This window comes from Cololabis saira, chromosome 16 (genome assembly GCF_033807715.1).
Source record: "Cololabis saira isolate AMF1-May2022 chromosome 16, fColSai1.1, whole genome shotgun sequence".
NCBI lineage: Eukaryota > Metazoa > Chordata > Actinopteri > Beloniformes > Belonidae > Cololabis > Cololabis saira.
In genome coordinates, this window is record NC_084602.1 from 13,285,008 (window position 1) to 13,304,001 (window position 18,994).

An 18,994-nucleotide genomic window follows, 5' to 3' on the forward strand; every position below is an offset into this window, starting at 1 on the left:
CTTTTGCTTTTCTTTTTGGTAGGATTTTCCACTTGTTCATCACTATTTCTTTTACTCGAACAACCAGTAAAGAAACGGCTCATGGAGGTTTGCTGAGGTCCGCTCATCTCTGAGCTGACTGAACCTAACCTAATTATATGACAAAAAAATGCAAAAATTGTTTTCTTAAATTTAGTATGAGGTTGCTTTAATTATGTGGCAAATGATAATAAACACGAGAAAGATGGCTACTTCAATGAAAAATAAATATTTTATTCAACTTTGCTGCTGTTCATACAAAAAGTAAATAAAAAACAACAATTTTCACCTGTTTCAAGTAAATTTTCACTTGAAATAAGTAGGAAAATCTGCCAGTGGGACAAGATTTTTTTGCTTGTAATGAGAAGATAAATCTTGTCCCACTAGCAGATTTTTCTACTTATTTCAAGTGAAAATTTACTTGAAACAGGTGAAAATTGTCAAATAAGTTATTTTTCTGGTGTTATTTTTCTGGTGATGACTCTAAATGTTGAAATAGCAGTAAAACCACATTCATTGATGAAATTACATAAGAGATGGAAAGGAGGGATGGCAGTTTTACAGGGGGGATGATTTGGACCATTTTTATTTCAGGGGGGATGATTTGGACCATTTTTATTTCAGGGGGGATGATTTGGACCGTTTTTATTTCAGGGGGGGATGATTTGGACTGTTTTTATTTCAGGGGGGATGATTTGGACCATTTTTCTTTCAGGGGGGGATGATTTGGACCGTTTTTATTTCAGGGGGGATGCCACCCCCCTTTGCAAAATGTATCTGTCCCTGCTTCAAAGAAAAGCCCTGGCTTTAGTTCTTCTTCTGAGGAGACGAGCAGCAGCAGCAAGGATTCCCCCAAATCCTGTCTTCTCATGAGGATTTCATGGACCCTCCATGAAATCCTCATGAGAACACAGGATTCGGGGGAATCCAGGCTCGTTGGAGCTACAGCTCCATGATGACCAGGTCTACCTCAGATTGAACAGGGAGCAGTTTGACAGCCTGTTGGGGAGTGGGTCCTCAGCAGGATGACAACCATCTTCTCTCCTATTGGTCGCACCGAGATGCTCTCACAGCGCGATGAAATTAAAAAATGTTCAATTCAGACGCAGGCAGGTGAAACGCCCGTGGCAGGTGGCCTCTCGCGCGCCGCCAAGCTCGCCAGCAGAGCGGTCCACTCTTGTGCCGCGGTAGCACATACACGATGAATGGGAAAGCCGGCGGCGGTCGCCGCTTTTTGCCCTCCTGAAAGGGGCTTAATACTGTTGGCCCCTGAAGGTTACATTTGGCCCCATAATGGCCCCTGTTTCAGAAAAATCCTAGAACCGCCAGTGCCAAGTTTTGTTACCCGCAGCTGCGCTAAGACGCAAAAAAAAAAAAAGCTGCGCTGAGAGAGACCCTGTCCTGCAGCACGGCTGTACGCAGAGATTGTATGAGGTGAAGTGAAGTGAGATGCCTCACTCCATTGGGAAAAAAACGTCTGGTGACAATTGCCGACAATTTTGATTATCGCTTTTTGTCGACAACGTCAACGAATCGTTGCAGCCCTAATTATGATTGGAACACAAGCCATTCCACGGCCCGGTAGTAACGCCTCTACGGACCGGTACCGGTCCGGGGACCGGGGGTTGGGAATCACGGCTGTAGACCTACCTGAGCTCACCTCTCGCCTGTACTCTACGTACTCTAGTGTGTTAGATCCAGTAGTTATAGCTGCAGCTACACAACAAGACTAGAGCAGCTCATTTTAAACATCGCTTCGTCGTAGATATGCTGCTATAGACCTACGCTGCAGGGGGACACCAACATTATTCACTCAGCGGTGCCCCTCACCCTTTTATTCAGCGCACAAAATCATCTCCCTGTTTTGACATAAAATCTAAATGTATTTACCAGACTGGTAATACAACTGGAATACTTACAACAGGAAAGTCTGAATATAATTAAATGTTGACACTTCAGAGGAGAAAGCCAATTAAACCAGATGAAGATCACCTGCAAGACTTGCATGATGAGACTTTTTAAACCTCACCTGGTGATTGTACTTTCACTTCATCTCAACAATGGAAGGCGTTTGGTTTCTGGTGGTTTGTGTGGCGGCTGAGGTTGTTGCCAAAGGTTTGTGGAGTTAAAGTTACTTTTGAATTTCCAAAGAAGTTTTGTTCTTTAATGTTGAATAGAAAGTATCTTTATGGAAACTTAAATTTCCACAGGATTGAGCATGTCAATAGATGCCCCAAATCAAAGATCTGATCTGCTCCACAGAAGACAGACTGGTATGAAAATTGTTTATGATGTTGTGCTGTCATATCTATCCTAAAGCTAAACTCGTCTCTTTGTCTTAGACTTGTCTTCAAATGATAATGATCCAAGAACTCTGGGACTTGTCCAGTCAATGGATTCCATGTTGCTCAAACGTCTTAAAGAAGGTGAGCAGGTTCAGTGAGAAACAACTCTCGTTGGCATCACAACAGCATATATTGTCAGGTGTACTCAACCAAGGTAAAAGGTACAACTAAACTTGACCGTGTCTTTCAGTTCAACTGGAAACCAACGAAGTGGAAGAAATGGCTACCCTTGTGTCAGATGTGGCTGACGTCGCCGCGAACCAGACCGCTGTGGTCTCCGACGTCGCCGCGAACCAGACCGCTGTGGTCTCCGACGTCGCCGCGAACCAGACCGCTGTGGTCTCCGACGTCGCCGCGAACCAGACCGCTGTGGTCTCCGACGTCGCCGCGAACCAGACCGCTGTGGTCTCCGACGTCGCCGCGAACCAGACCTCTGTGGTCTCCGACGTCGGCGCGAACCAGACCTCTGTGGTCTCCGACGTCGGCGCGAACCAGACTTCTGTGGTCTCCGACGTCGGCGCGAACCAGACTTCTGTGGTCTCCGACGTCGGCGCGAACCAGACTTCTGTGGTCTCCGACGTCGGCGCGAACCAGACTTCTGTGGTCTCCGACGTCGGCGCGAACCAGACTTCTGTGGTCTCCGACGTCGGCGCGAACCAGACTTCTGTGGTCTCCGACGTCGGCGCGAACCAGACTTCTGTGGTCTCCGACGTCGGCGCGAACCAGACTTCTGTGGTCTGGGACGTGGCCGCGAACCAGACCCAGGTGGCCTGGGACGTGGCCGCGAACCAGACCCAGGTGGCCTGGGACGTGGCCGCGAACCAGACCCAGGTGGCCTGGGACGTGGCCGCGAACCAGACCCAGGTGGCCTGGGACGTGGCCGCGAACCAGACCCAGGTGGCCTGGGACGTGGCCGCGAACCAGACCCAGGTGGCCTGGGACGTGGCCGCGAACCAGACCCAGGTGGCCTGGGACTTGGCCGCGAACCAGACCCAGGTGGCCACTGACGTCACCACGAACCATCAATAAAGATTGTTTTGCTCATACATTATTTGCCCTCTTCCTTTGTTTGAGTCTTGACTTCTGGAAGCTTGGACAGACGAAACCTTGAAGGCTGACTGGGTGTTTGAGGAAATTGAGGCCCGTTAAATTTTTTTTTCACAATTGTTTAAACACATTTATTGGAACATCAGACACAATGTGCACAACCTGAAATTCATGTTTCAGGTGGCTAAACCAATCCTGCTGAACTCCAAGCACATTTACTGCTCTAGACTCAAATTCCCATTCCATACCACACATTTCTCACAACACTACACACAATTCCCAAAATCCTGCACACTCTTCCTGAATTCCCTCTCTTGCTGTTCACACAGAACACACAGTCTATCACATTTCTAAACTCCACAGGCTGTTGTGCAATATGCAATCAGCAATTTGCCATAAAAGGGTCACAGGTGAGCTCCTGGTTTGTTTGGAGAACAATGCCTGAATTCATATTCATTGAAGCGGGGTTCAACCTTGTAAAAAGAAGGCGCCGAGGGAGGAATATCAACAGCGTGCCATCACAGAGGCCCCTGGCCAGCGTGGAGGGAACATAATGAGTGCTGCCATCAATCACCACGGCGTCCTCCATCCCCATGCCACCCTTGGCCCCTACAACACTGCACTTCTAGCATTCCTGGACCAGCTCTACAATATCATTGTCCAGATGGAGGACACAGAGGTGGTCTGGTTCGTTATCTGGGACAATGTCAGTTTCCACCGGGCTGCTCTGGTCCGTGAGTGGTTCACGGTCCATCCAGAAGTTGATGTCCTATATCTCCCTCCATACTCTCCCTTCCTCAACCCAATTGAGGAGTTTTTCTCTGCCTGGAGATGGAAGGTATACGAGAGAAATCCTCAGACACGGATCCCACTGCTGCAGGCCATGGAGGATGCATGTGGCGATGTCACTGCTGAGGCCTGTCAAGGCTTCATGCGGCGTCTCTTCCCCCGCTGCTTGGCCAGGGAGAACATCGTCTGCGACGTGGATGAGGTCCTGTGGCCAGCCAGGGATGAAAGGCAGGATGCAGCCTAATACTTTTGTTCTGTTTCTATTTTCTGTCAAGTTTTCATCCACAGCTTGCTGTGATGTCCAGTGGACTACACACTTTGAGTCCAAATACTGTAAAATATTATTTGTTGTTACAGTAAAGAATTGTGTTTTCTATTTGAGTAGCCTATACATAATAATACTATATGGTGATATATTACATCCAACAGCTGAAGGTGTAACACTGAACATACAAATGCATGATTCTACTGAGGCATTCATATAGTGTTTTCCATTCATACTATAGTGTCTTCCATTCTGCACATCAGTGTTCAGTGGGTGCTTACAAATGTCTACTCAAATGATGTATGTGTTTGGCATTTGAGAAGGAAATACCATTTAGTGAAGAGTTAACACTGTTTTGAGGATAGAGTGTGCTTTTGCAAGAGAAGTGTAGGATTTAGCATTTTGTGTGTGAGTTTTATAATTTGTGTTTAGAGTTTTGAGAAAGTGAGGTAGTCTATCAGGAAATGTGTTTAAACAATTGTGAAAAACTGTAAGCTCTTGGTGTCTGGAGCAGGTTGTGACTTTTCAGTTTCACATTCTCTGCTACATCCTGTTCTGCCTATTTGATCCTTTACTGATAAATTGCTCCATTTTCATAGTCCAGCTGTCTGAGAAGTTGGTGTTTGGGGGGGTTCAATGTTACAACTGGGGAAGACAAGTTGGTCAACAGGAATAATCACAACATACAATGGATCCTGAAACTGCTTTTATACAAACTTGAATCCTCAAGTAACCTCTCGCCTGAAAAGGTGCCAATTTGTTTATCGTGGCTCTGTCTTGCTTTATTTGATCCAGCAGACTATTGCAGATGTCAATGCAGTGGCCCAACAAACTTGTTAAGCATGGATTGGACCAGGTTTGACATCTGTTCGACCATAATCTCAGATCAGCCACATCGAAATGTCGAGTGAATACTGAGTATGACTAAATATCACGTGGACCTGTTCAGAGCTCCACTCTGATCATACACAGGACATCTGAGGCCTCTGGGACAATGCAGGGCAGAATAAGAACAATTCAAATTTTCAATGGGAAAAAGTCAAATTTTGCTGCAACGTCAAAGGTGAGACTCTGAACGAAAAAATAAAAAAGCTCTCGGGGATCTCTGAGAAATCTCTGGAGAAATTCGTTCAGAATTGAGGTCTGCAAATCACAAAAATCTTCCCAAAATCCCAAATTCAATTCAAAATGGTGGTTTTCCTGTACATTTAAGAATATGGGTCCTTGAGAATTTTCATGCATGTAGGCAAAACTATGAGGGGCTCGAGTTTTTAAATTTTCAAGTTCAAGCTATTGAGCCATTTCTTCATGCCCTTTTGTGGCACCGATATTATATAAACATTTTCACCGGACGTGAAGGGTGTACAAAATTTGTTTTGGAGTATGGCAAAGTTCAGAAAAAAGACATTAAAATTGGGGGAAAATAATAATTAAAGTTGCAAGCAGCGATGAACGGGCCCTCGCACCCTTGTGCACATTCAGACGTGCTGCAGTGGAAGCTTGTATGACTTGCATGTAGATTCTTCAGGCCTGGACATTTAGCAGATGACACCAGCCACGACTCTCTGTATCAAACCATTCAAAAGTTATGGCAGAAAGTATGAACTATCAGATATCGACCAATCAGACGAAGGGGCGGGGCTAATTCATGCCAATGAAGGTCAAGTCCTCAAAACCATGTCCGATGACACCACCCACGAGTCTTTATTTCAAACTATTCAAAAGATATTGCAGAAAATAGGAACTATCACATATCGACCAGTCAGAAGAAGGGCGGGGCTAATCTGCACCAATTAAAGGGGACCTATTATGAAAAACACGTTTTTTCTTGTTTTAACATATATAAAGTGGTCTCCCCTCAGCCTGCCAACTCAGAAAAGATGAAATGCCACGAAATTCTGCAGGGTCTGTACACCCTGCCCGGCTGAATCTTCCAGTGTCATGTGAATTCTACGAGCCGTTCAGAATCTGAGGTTTGGCCTCCGCTGCTGAAACCACGCCTACAACTAACTCCGCCATTGTTCAGAAGCGGTGAATGTTTGAACAGCGAGGGACAGTCATAAAAGGATCAGTGCCCACAGTACGGACCCGGCAACTGCACACGAGTCAGCGGTAAGTAACGTTATTTTTTTATGTTATTTATATTTGTCTACAAGTATGATCTTTGCATGGGCTAAGTATTTATCTTAGCTCCGGAGCACTGGAGCCCCGGACCGGACCGGACCGGTGAGCAGCTCCGGTGGCTCCAGTGTTCCCTAACTACTCACTCGTTAGGTAACGACGGAGCTCTATTAGTAATACATTTTTCTTCTGTTTATGGTTTCAGATCTTCCAAGCCATGCACCTGAAGCTGTTCAACGACACCTTCAGAAGAAATGCACGGTCCTTCCTTGAGCAAACAATAGTGCATACATGTTATTTATATACAACTTATGTTATTTTATTTTTTTTAACAATAAAGTTGCCATGTGAAAATTCAATGTTGTGATTTCTTTACAGTTAACATGATTAATTTGTCTTGTAACATAAATGAAATGATGAGGAATTGGAGTAAAGAACTGTGCTGTAACTAAAGGCTGATTTATGGTTCCGTGTTACTCCAACGCAGAGCCTACGGCGTAGGGTACGCGTCAATTTAACGCAGAACCGTAATTCAGGCTTTACAGTTTTTTTCGATTGCTTACACACTAAAATTAAAAGTAGTACACTATTAGCAAAACCTTACACTCAAGAAGCAAAACATCAGCCCATATTTGCACAACTATAAGCACATTGTGAACCTCACACTTGTTGCAAAACTCTACACACAGTGATTTTCAAAACACTAAACACACTAAACGTACATTAGACACAAAAATCTATCATAAAGTCACTTCTTTGCAATACCAAAGCACTGACTGTCAAATTAGCACACCGTCCAACCAGTTGGTTCAACACAGTCATCGGGTGTGCAAACACTTGTTTGCTTAAATGTAGACACACCAATCAGGTGTCTCTTCACTATAGAAAGCAGCAGATGAGCTCATTGGTCTCCAAGCACAAGAGTCAGAGAAAGACTACAGTTTTTCTCGATTGCTTTGACACATTTTGCACATCATGGGTCAACTTTATCTAATGCTCACACCTTCTTTGCACAGCAAGAGTCCTCTCTGGCGAATCGGTTAACTATTTCTCATTGCTTTCACACAATTTTCTTTGACTTTTACTGTAATACACTTTTCAAAACAGTTAACACACTTCTCACAAAGAGACACAAAACATAACTGATTTACCATGGCAACACATTGCAGACACTTTGTAGCAGCCAATTGGAACTGCTCTCTCAATTCTAAAAAATATCAGCACCTGTGTGAACTCTCTTTGCAAAACAAAGCAAGTAGTCCTCAACCTATCAAAGAGGTCAATAGCTTGAAGTTGACACCAAGCATAGATCGAGGAGGACGTGGACGAGGACATGTGGCCTGATCGTCAGGCCCGTGTCGACAATGCGTAATTTTCCTGTATTTTTATTTTTTTCATATTTACAGGGTTTCATTTGATTGTGTTTCATTTACAGTACTTTCTTTGAGAATTGACCTTTGTTGTACTGCATATTGAACCCTGTCATTTTGATTGCTTACAGTATGTGCATGTGACAAGTACTGCAATAAATATTTTTCTGTCAGAATCTTGACATTTTGTACACAGTAGAACAAATGTAAATCAATGGTGTTGACAGGTACTTCAGCTATACAAAAACAGATCTACAATATTTTACTGTATACACATTTTCTGATTTTACTGTAAATACTCTGTGACAGTATATTTCTAAGTTATATAACTAAGTTAGAGTGCTCAATACAAAACCCAAATTGTAGTATGTTGTCAGTTGTAACATAGTCAATACTATGAGGGTGTTGAACAAAAGTTAATATTGATAGCTGTGGTTTCAATTTTGTTATCCATCGTTACAGTAAATAAATGAGAAAACACACATGTTCAATTGAGAAAAAATTCTAGGTTTTGATGGAAAAGTTTGGTTTTGATGGATGTGTGACAAGTTTTGATAAAGTGGTGTCATTCTGCAAACATCATAAAGTGTTTTGGTTATTTCAGCTTCTGTTAAGGGCTTTGTGTGAGCTGTTTTGAAAAAGTAAACTGTGAATGGAAAAATGGGCCAAAACGATCAAGAAAAACTGTATATTTGTACTTTGTTGATAGTAGCCTACTCTAATCATAGGGACGTAGAAGTGCTAAAAGTGTTTTAGGTTTATCACAGCAGAGTGTAACTCGTGCAAACAGAGTATAGTAATGTGAAACGTGTTTGTTTCATATGGTAACAAAGTGTGGTTTTTAAAAAGAAGTGTATAGTTTTTACAAGCGTGTTTAATTTTGCAAAGGATCTGTAGTGTTTTGCTAATTTGGTGTGTTGTTGTGCTAATTGTGTGTAGTGTTTTGAAACCACGGGCCCTGTTTTGAAAATCATGCTTAGGCAATCAAGAAAAACTGTAAGATCCCAGGGAGTCGTTTACACCGTGTAACTGAATGAGAGCGTCCGACTATCGCGTCGAGCTGCGTGACATCGGACTCTCTCTGTCCACACTGAAACCGTTAAACTCGCGGCCAGTTAGGACAGTCCAATACAAAAAAAATAAAGCAATGGAATTGATTTTGTCGCCGAAGCTCCCTCACATGGGACACGCTTTGTGTACGGAGCCGGCTCTTTTGCCCGGAGAGGCTTTGTTCCCTCCCCTGCTACACGTCATTCAAGCAGCCAATCAGCGCAGAGCCTCATTATCATAGCCCCCTCAGAATCCCTCACAGATAATGAGGCTAGAAGCGGTAAAACTAGTGACAGGGCCCACAGGCTGAATTTCTGTTTTATGTAGAAAAAACAAGCTTAGATTGTTTAGATTAGATTGTTTTTAAGACATTCAAGGCCTGTTTAAAATATACATTAAATGCCATAATAGGTCCCCTTTAATGGATTTTTGACAGAGTGACTGTTACTGGATGAGATTGTCCAGGTATGTGTTAACACAATGCCAAGGTGAAAAGACATCAGCAAGGATCTTAGAGAAACAACTTATTTAAATCAATTTATGAATAAAAAGCTATTTATATGTGGAAAACATTTAAAACTATTACAGATCTTCTCAGAAAGTGACATCCCAGTAGTTCATGCCGTAGTAAGGCCACGCAATTTACAGAAAAATTGGAAAAACAAAACAAGCTCTCCAACTCAAGCTCTACAGGTCTGAGTATGTTAAATGTCTACTGGTATGTTAAATGTTATGAAAATCCTTGCAATGATACACGGCAAGGGCAGCTGAATTATTGTCCAGCATTCGAATCATATTTCCTTACAAGTCAGGTATTTATGAGATATCATAAAGCAACACTCAATTTAGTTTTAAGTGAGAAAAGGAAAGAGAAAAAAGAAAGAAAGAAAAAATAAATAAATAAATAAAACCCCAAACAAAACAAGAAAGTAACAAAAATCAAAACAACAAAGCTTCCTCTGGTTTTTCAAGGGTTAGCCCAAAGTATTTCACCATTGTGCATAGTTCAGAAATATAAAATCGAATGTACAATTCACACAGAATAAAGAAATTAAGTATCAAAAGAAAGGAAATTATTTTAGAACACTGCAGAGGATCACTAGTACGCCTCATCCACCCCAGACCGCTTAAATCCACACTCTCCATATATTCCATAAAAGGACCCCAAATGTTTTGAAATAATGATAGTTTGCCCTTTATAATGTAAGTAATCTTTTCCATAGGTAAAGTTGTAGACATTTCCTTAATCCAGTTAATGAATTTTGGTTTACTGGTACTCTTCCATGAGAGTGCTATGACTCTTTTTGCAAGCAGTAAACACAAATCCAGGGCAGTGATTATTTTCTAGACATATGATGTCTATCAGGATATAAACCTAGGATAAACAGTTTAGGGTGAAGAACATTTTTTTTACCTAGTATAGTCTCTAGGGGTGTAACGATACACTAATCTCACGATACGATACACGATATTGAGGTCACGATAACGATACGATACAATATTATAGCAGTATTTTTTTAACAACCTTGAATGAGGAACATATGACTGGAAAAAATTGTCATTTTTTTTGAAAGACACAAAATACAAAGCAATGCTGTGCGTTTGCCCTATTGTTACAGTTTGTAATGCTTTATAACTGTTAAAGTTTTAAAGAGAAAGCCAGGCCAACCATTTTCCACAAACTGAACTAAAAGTAAATGTCAGGTTTGCAATATGCATCTTCAGTTTCATACAAATAAAAATATTTTGCCACAAACTGAATAGTTTCTCTCATGTATGATTTGACTTTTTTCTTTTCCAGAAATTTAACAACTAAAATCAAATAAATAAATAAAAGTAAATAAATACATACAATTTTACATCATAAAAAAGATTGATTCATGCTCACCTTATAAGTGTAAGAGGAGATTTATTTTTGTTAAGAAGGTTATTTTGGTAATTCAGGGTTCATTATTTTATAAATATATTCTTTATATTCTGATGTAAATCAGGGACTATAATGACACTAGTCAGTTTATCTGTAGTGATTAGTATGTTTTAGATTGGGCGGAGTGATACAGCACTAGCTGCTGTGTTGATGTTCTAAAATCCTACACTGTTGAGGGACATTAAAGTACACTGGAACTCAGCAGAAGTTGTCCCCGTGTTTATCCTACTCACGACCCGAAAAAGGTTTAATTTAATAAGGTAAGGCTTAACTCTACACCAGACATACATAAGTAAAGGTTCAGAGCTCAAAACGGGGCCGCAAAATGGTACTAGTTTCTTCTGAGCGGAGTCAGATTTTGGTCCGCGGGTCGAGGTGTGGTCGGCACGCGTGGTCGGATGCGCGTCATGACTAGTCAACACAATAGATTAATATTAATAACCCAATATCGCGATACAGTTTGTCACCTCCAGGACACGTTTCGTGATGTTTTTGTATCGCGAAATTTCGTGGCACGATATATTGTTACACCCCTAATAGTCTCTAAAGCTTGTTTAATCTCCCACCAGAATTGTTGAACTTTATTGCATTTCCAGATACAATGGAAGAACGTTCCCTTCTCCTCTCCGCACCTGATACACAGGTCAGGGATGGCACCACTATACTTATTGAGCTTTTCAGGCGTTACATATGTCCTCATTAGCCAGTTATATTGCAGTACTTCTATACGTGTATTGGTAGTTTTTGTTTGTGCTTTAGCACACGCTTCTTCCCAGTCCTCTGAGGGCAAGTCCACCTGTAAATCTTCCCTCCAGGCATTACTGTAGGTTTCCATGAAGAAGACTCAGAGGACCCCTCTGCTAACAAGCTATATAATTTGGATATATATAATTTTTCATTTCATTTTCCAAAATGGACAACAGGGGAATTGATACACACTGACTTTGAGATGATCTAATCAAGTTTCTCACCTGTAGGTATTTAAATTGATGTTTACTTGGAATATTGTACCTGGCAATCAGCTCTTCAAATGACATCAAAACCTCACCCTCTGATCCCATGAGATCCCCTATTGTCTCTAAACCTTTTTCAGGCCACTTCCTAAAACCAGGGTCAGCTCCGCCGGGAAGAAATGGTTACCCCATATCGGGCTGAAGCGTGACAGAGAGGAGGATTCACCTAAATACTTCTTAACCTGATACCAAATTGTAATCATATTTCTGACTATAGGATTTTTTTAAATTTTTTTCCAACATTTGGACTTTTGCTGAGTATATATACTGGGGGAGAGGGAGAGGGACTGAGCAATTTTCAATTTCCTCCAAGGTGGCAGAGACTTATCTGTAAAATAATACATCATGGTCTTCAACTGAGCTGCCCAATAGAACCAAAGTGGATTGGGGCACCTGAGGCCTCCTCTATCATATGGTAGGTACAAGAGTGATAAGCGTAGCCTCGGTCATCTATTATTCCACAAGAAACATATGAAAATCTTGTGAGAAGTGAGAATAAATCAACAGGAGGTGGCGATGGGATGTTCTGAAACAAATACAGAAGTCTGGGCAATGTATTTAATTTAAGAACATTGATTCCTGCTATAAGTGACAAGGGCAAGGAGTTCCATCTATCTATAGAGGAAGTAATTGAGTCTACTATGGGGGCGTAGTTAACTCCCACAATGTCATTTATACATGGTACGATCCTAATCCCCAGATATGAAAAGCAGTCTACTTTTTTACAATGGAAAGGATTTCGGGGATTGTTTCTTTCTTCTGAATTAAGTAACATTAATGAAGATTTGTCTTTATTTACTTTATATCCTGATATATTTCCAAATATGTTTATTAGATCTAGCGAGGCTGGAATCGAATTTTTCAGGTTTCCCAAAAAAAGAATGACATCATCAGCAAATAAAGCAATTCTGTGTTCCTGTTGGCCTACTGACAAACCAGTTATGTTTTTATGAGACCGTACTGCAATGGCGAATAGTTCAATCGCTAGAATAAATAGTAAGGGGGACAAGGGGCACCCCAGCCTACATAAGTTATGACATTTTACCTTGAAATATTATTCAATGTGGCCTTTTTAGGGGGGGCATTGTCTCTTTCTGAAAAGAGCCTGTTTCCACATGGTTTGATCTGAACAAATCACAATTGGAAGAAATGATTAAAAGACTTCCAGAAAGACCTCCTTTTTAAAAATGAGACCAACATGGAGATGTGGAGATGTTTTGGCCATAATGCACATCTCTATGTTTGGTTTAAACTCAGACCCCGTCCACACGTAGCCGGATATCTGCGGATATCTGCTAAACCGGAGATATTTTTCTACGTTTTGACCTGTCATCCACACGAAAACGCAAATAAACGAAGGTTTAAAAAAACTCCGGGCAAAGTGAAGATTTTTGAAAACTCCGTTTATGTAGACGCGTGTAGACACACACAACCGGAGTTTTGCGTTTTCGAACGTCACATTATGCGCCAAAACAACAACAAATCTGCTCTGACGTGCGACTTTTGTTTACTATAGAAATACAGATGATCCACCATCTGTTCTCCAAGCTATTTATTAAATAAATGGTCTCTGCTCTTGACCGGCCGCTTACTGCGTTACACCGACACAGAGGGCTCCGCGGAGCCGCGGAGGCTGAACCTCCGCGGAGCCCCGCCGAGCCCCGGAGCGGCGGAGCCCGCGGAGCTTCCCCGGGAGCCGCAGATGATCTACAGGTTAGAATGCTTATGAATGTGGTCGAAAACGCAGATCTTCGGTTACGTGTGGAAGGGTTTTTTTTTAAAAACGATATAATGTGGATGCAAATTTTTTTCTAAAAGGAGGGGGGAAATATTCGTTTTTAAAAATACCCGGCTACGTGTGGACGGGGTCTCAAAAGCATCCCACCAGAGATCTGTCTGTGGTCCAGTTACTAAATCGACTATGAACTCAGATACCAACATGTTTGACAGCTAAAGGTTGGATGAAGTTAGTTCATCCAAAAGGGCAATGATCACGACTGCCACTTCAGCCTTAGAGCCACCTGAATAACAACTTTGATTTCTGACACAGAATGAGCAGCAGGAGATGAGAGACGAGAACTCGCTAACTCAAAAATAAAAATAAGGAAAAGAAAGTCAGAATTAGTGCTCCGACCTTAAAGTTCTCAAAGCCGAAGATATCAAGGATGCCGATGGATTTGAAGTTTTCCTTCCCTTTGATCTTTTGATTAATCTTGAGGATGATCCAGGAGAAACACTGGGAATACAACGCCATGGCAACAGAGTCGCGGGAATCTATGGCCTGTAACGCAGAGAAGGAACCCAGAGGAAGGAGTGTGAGTGTACAGGGAAGTGGCAGTGATCAATCACTAGAAGAAAGTCTGCACATTCTGACCTGCTCAATAGTGAGAGGAGAGCAGATTTCCTCTCCTCTGAGGATTATGGAGCGCTGAGTCAGGACTTCGTTCAGCTGGAAGGCATCCAGACCTAACAGTTCGCTGGCATCAGTGACCACTGGAAACACAAGCAAAGATGTGCTACTACTTTGCAATCCAGTCGAGTTGTTGTCTGTTTGTTTGTTTTTTTCACTCATTTTACACCAGTGATGCTCTGACCTTGCTTGGTGGTGATCTGTGCTCCTCCCGCAGTCATGAACTCAACGTTGCCGAGCTGTAAGACTCCCGATAGCAGCTTAAACATGTCCCTGATCTCCTCTTGTGTAAACTCTAAAACCTTCAGCGCCCCCTGCACACAGATAAATATAATGAAACGGATGAGGCGCCTGAATCAAGCAAGAGGTCAGAATTAAGAGAAAAGTTGGGGAAAAAGGCAGAAAAAGCAGGGATTGTACTTAAAATGCAGTCACTTACTTTTCACTTTTAATTATTTTTATAAAGTATAAATAAAAGCTAATGTGTTTTTTTTTCACATCTTGTGTATTTGTTTGGTGAACATACAATCATTTCATATTTCATGCCTAAACAAAAAAAAGTTGTGACAATAAACTTTTATCACTTTGTAATGATGGATTTCCTTCTAATTGACACTTAAAAGCCACTGTGGCATTCAGGATAACAAACAATACAGACTTTCAGTTGTTTTTAGTTTCATTCTTCCTGCAAAAAAAACACCTTTAAGTTATGCAACAGTACGAGGCTCAACTTTTGGCTTCGACTTTTTCACTTAACTGACCTTATTACTTTAGGGATAGCAAACTCTGAACATCAGTTACAGTATGTCAAATAAACCTCATTAAGTTCACTTTTTTAGCTGATGGCTTCCGATGTTTTGGTAGCTTTGGTTAATAAGAAATATTTGTTTGATGATGACATTGTTAACTCACAGCTCAAACTGTTCTTAGTTCTCATTTTTCCTACAGTTCTTGCTGACAAATTTTGAACAGTGTCAAAACCACATGCAGTTAGTTCACACTGACCATAACGCTGTTATACAGTTCTTTGTCATTCAGACTCTTGTCCTTCAAACATCCCGATTGGCTGAGGTAGTGGAACGATTCAGGAGGATCCTCCAGGAAGTAGAGACCTTGTAGAGGAAACATAAAATATCAATGTAGCACTTGTACGATGCAACTGTAAACTAAGGAGACATAGTTCAGTTTTAAGACTTATCTGCCAGTAATTCTCAATTTTTACAGCCTTATATAATTGTCTTGTGAGACCACACACGATATTTAAATGACGTTCACAGTTAAACTTTTGCAGAAGTGCCTTGAAGACCACTAATGGTCACAGGGTCCAAAATTCCAAGATTCCAATAGGCTCTTTAAGAAAGACATTTTATCTTTCTTTGTGGAATATGAGGTCAATAAATGAATTTTGAAAACAAAAGAAAATAACATAAAATACACTTAAAAATATAAACAAAATTGTTAAAAAAAAATGTTTTCAATGTTTTAATTAAATTATTTTCTAAAAATACATTTTTTGGATGAATTTACAAACATTTGTGAGAGATGAATTTTAAAGAAAGTCACTGCGGTGTCACTGGTAAGAGTCTCACCGTCGGTTTAGTATGGTGGGGGTCCTTTTGTAATCAAGCCAATATTTAAAAGGTAGGGTATGCAGTTCTTTGTTGTTTCTTCCCTGAATTCTAACCTAATTTAAATACATTGTTGCCCATAAAGTTGGAAAAAAAATAATTTTTTTTACATCTTCTCGCAAAATGATTGTAAATAAAAAGAGGAATGTTTCAGAAAACAAAATTGTTTCAACTTCAGCTGCTCTAAACAGAAAGAATTATGAACATAAAACAACTAGTTCTATAAAAACACAATCTGGTGACGGCAAAATGCTTAACTTTACGCCCACTTCTTGTATACATGTATACAGGACTGATACCTCCTACAACAGTTACAATAATTCAAAACATATTAAAACCCATCAGAAAATGTCTTAAATTTAAGACACAATTAGATTAAGTATATGGAAAGAAAGAATCAAAGAATCACATGAACACTGTGAATATTTGAAGATGATCACTCTTTACTTTTATGCTCTTTAGTAGCTCCAGCCAGCAGAGCGTAGAAGATGTGGTAGTTTCGCTCTCCAGGGTTTTGTCGCACCACACGGTTCTATAGAAAAAAAAGATTGCAGCAGAGTTTTTATTAATATTTCATTATGATTATCAATGCACAACTGTCGAACCACTTCAAATAAAACGTATGAAACATAACATAAGAGATGTTTACCTTTTCCAGTAAGTCTGACAGGTAGACGGTCAAGGAAACAACAACTGCATATATTTGTACCGAGCTGATAAAAAATCATTGTTTTTAGGACGGTCATGAGTTTAAATGTTTATAAAGTTTATAAAGATGTACTGTTTGTTGTTGTCCAACAAACAGTAAAAGAGAAAATGAAAGAAATAAGGATACAGTCGAAGACACAGCCTCCTTGGATGTTGCCGCTCTCAGAGAAGTGAAGCTGGATAAACTTCCCAAAACGACTGGAATTGTTGTTGTAAACGGTTTTTGCATTTCCAAACGCCTCCATGATGGGACTGCAGGGAAAAGGAGAACCAGAGCATCGTGTGTCATGTCATGAAATGTCTTCTTTTGACATCCATCTTTCTGTACCTAAGCTTACTAAGCTCTTACTAAGCTGATTTCTCACTTTATGCAAAGAAAATCCACTAGTGGATGTAGTGGATCAACGAGTTCACCCGTGAATTCCCAGGTCTTGGCAACAATTGGAAGTGTTGAGTCTTGCCTTTGACCGTCTGGGGATTTTATCCCGCATTAACAACATTGACGCTGTAGGGAAGGACTTAGCGGGTATTTTGAACCGGAACAGCTTCAGAAACTAACTCTGTATAACTCCCGATTGTGCTACTGCATGTCCTTATCATCATTTCCCTGTGAAATTCAGAATATAATTTAAAAGCCGTTTCCTGTCTCGTTTTATAAGGTTTTATTAAGGTTATATTAAAGGTTTCATAAAAAGCTTTATAGGGGAAGAGAAGCTTTCATATTTTCACATTCTCGCAGTAGAACCCAAAGTCCTTTGTTCTCAGGTCTTACTTGGGGTTTTGGGTTTCGGGTAGTAAAAAGGGAACCAGAGAATTTCAGGTTCAAGTTTTTCTCTAGTGGAACCAGGTCCCAGTTTGACTTGGGCTGCAGACAGTCTGTTTACCTTAAAGAGTAGGCTAGAAATGAACTTTTATGATAAATGTGAGCCTGAACCAAACTTCTTTATTTACACTGCTACAGGTCACTGCTAGGGGATCTCCCATGATGCACTACTTTACTCACACTGCTCTCTTTGCTCTGCATGTGTGTATATGCAATTATCATGATCATTAAATTCAGGTTTCTCTTTCTTTTAATCTCTAACTCATAGCACGTATCCGTGGACTGGTGTTTTTGTGTTTGAATCTCTTGATTCAGATGACCAACTTCACCAAGTCTAGATCTGCTGGAGGTTTCCTCCTGTTAAGAGGGAGTCCCTTGGACCGTGCATGCTCAGGATGAAGGACTGAAATAATCATTTTATGGTATAATTACATTTAACATTTAATTCTATTGAGCTTGTTTATATTCTCTATTAAGTGCCCTGAGATGACTTTTCTTGTGAATCACCAGTATACAAACAAACTGATTTGAGCTAGACTGAAAACCCTTGATAAATTGAGACAGTTTCAAATATGTGAACAAATCAAGGTCCTGAAGATGGTGACATTCGCTTAGACCAGCTGAATAGTTCCAAGTGTAAAAGCGTTACTTCGTTCCTGCGTACCTGCTCTGCACGATGGCCTGCTCCACTCGTGTGCTCTTCTCTGACGGAGAAGTCCCGGCCGACTTCTGGCTCATAACCGACAGAAATTGAAGCAGGAGTTTGGTGCTCTCCGTCTTTCCTGCCCCTGATTCGCCGCTAGACAACACACACACACACACACACACACACACACACACACACACACACACACACACACACACACACACACACACACACACACACACACACACACACACACACACACACACACACACACACACACACACACACACACACAGAATCAAATTCAATTAGAAGCACCGTGACCTTCTCTGACATCCCAATATCTCAATCTGGTCTGGTAATCTAATTGATACTGGTGTTTGATAGCCTCAGAAACATTGTATTAGCTCCCACTCTCCCGCAATTAGGATACTGAATCACACAACGGCTGAGAGTGATTAAAAGCAGGATGAGTTACTGGACACGAGAGTGAGATCAGGACACTTAGCTGTAAATCGTCTTATAGCAGTGTTGAGGGAAGATTATTAATATTTTGTACCAAGGAACTTACAACCATGAACGTCCTTCAGCTTCAACTTGAACTTTGCTCAATCTTTCTCATCAATAAATCAATGAGATTGCTTTTGTATAAATCTGGCTTCAATTATAACCTAGATTTTTTTTTTGCTCTCAACCTCTTTGGGCGTAAAACACACCTTTTTTTTCTGACATCCGTGTGTTGACATATTCATATTTTGAGCTTTCATACAGTATCACCAGTTACAAATTATTTCCTTTTGAGTTTTTGATTAGTGATTATAACTTTAATGTGAA

General features: G+C 40.9%; 1 protein-coding gene across 1 annotated transcript in view; it reads right to left on the minus strand.

Moving 5' to 3' along the window:
• The window catches only part of myo10l1 (myosin X, like 1), a 94,704-nt gene that overhangs the window by 35,595 nt on the left and 40,115 nt on the right, over positions 1 to 18,994 (minus strand). Inside the window, exons 5-12 of the mRNA XM_061743200.1 lie at positions 18,179 to 18,313; positions 16,819 to 16,943; positions 16,633 to 16,646; positions 16,431 to 16,515; positions 15,361 to 15,467; positions 14,540 to 14,669; positions 14,320 to 14,438; positions 14,080 to 14,226 (exon numbers count right to left, since the gene is read on the minus strand). Of these exons, the coding sequence (XP_061599184.1) occupies positions 14,080 to 14,226; positions 14,320 to 14,438; positions 14,540 to 14,669; positions 15,361 to 15,467; positions 16,431 to 16,515; positions 16,633 to 16,646; positions 16,819 to 16,943; positions 18,179 to 18,313 (862 nt within the window). The remainder of the gene's footprint in view (positions 1 to 14,079; positions 14,227 to 14,319; positions 14,439 to 14,539; positions 14,670 to 15,360; positions 15,468 to 16,430; positions 16,516 to 16,632; positions 16,647 to 16,818; positions 16,944 to 18,178; positions 18,314 to 18,994) is intronic.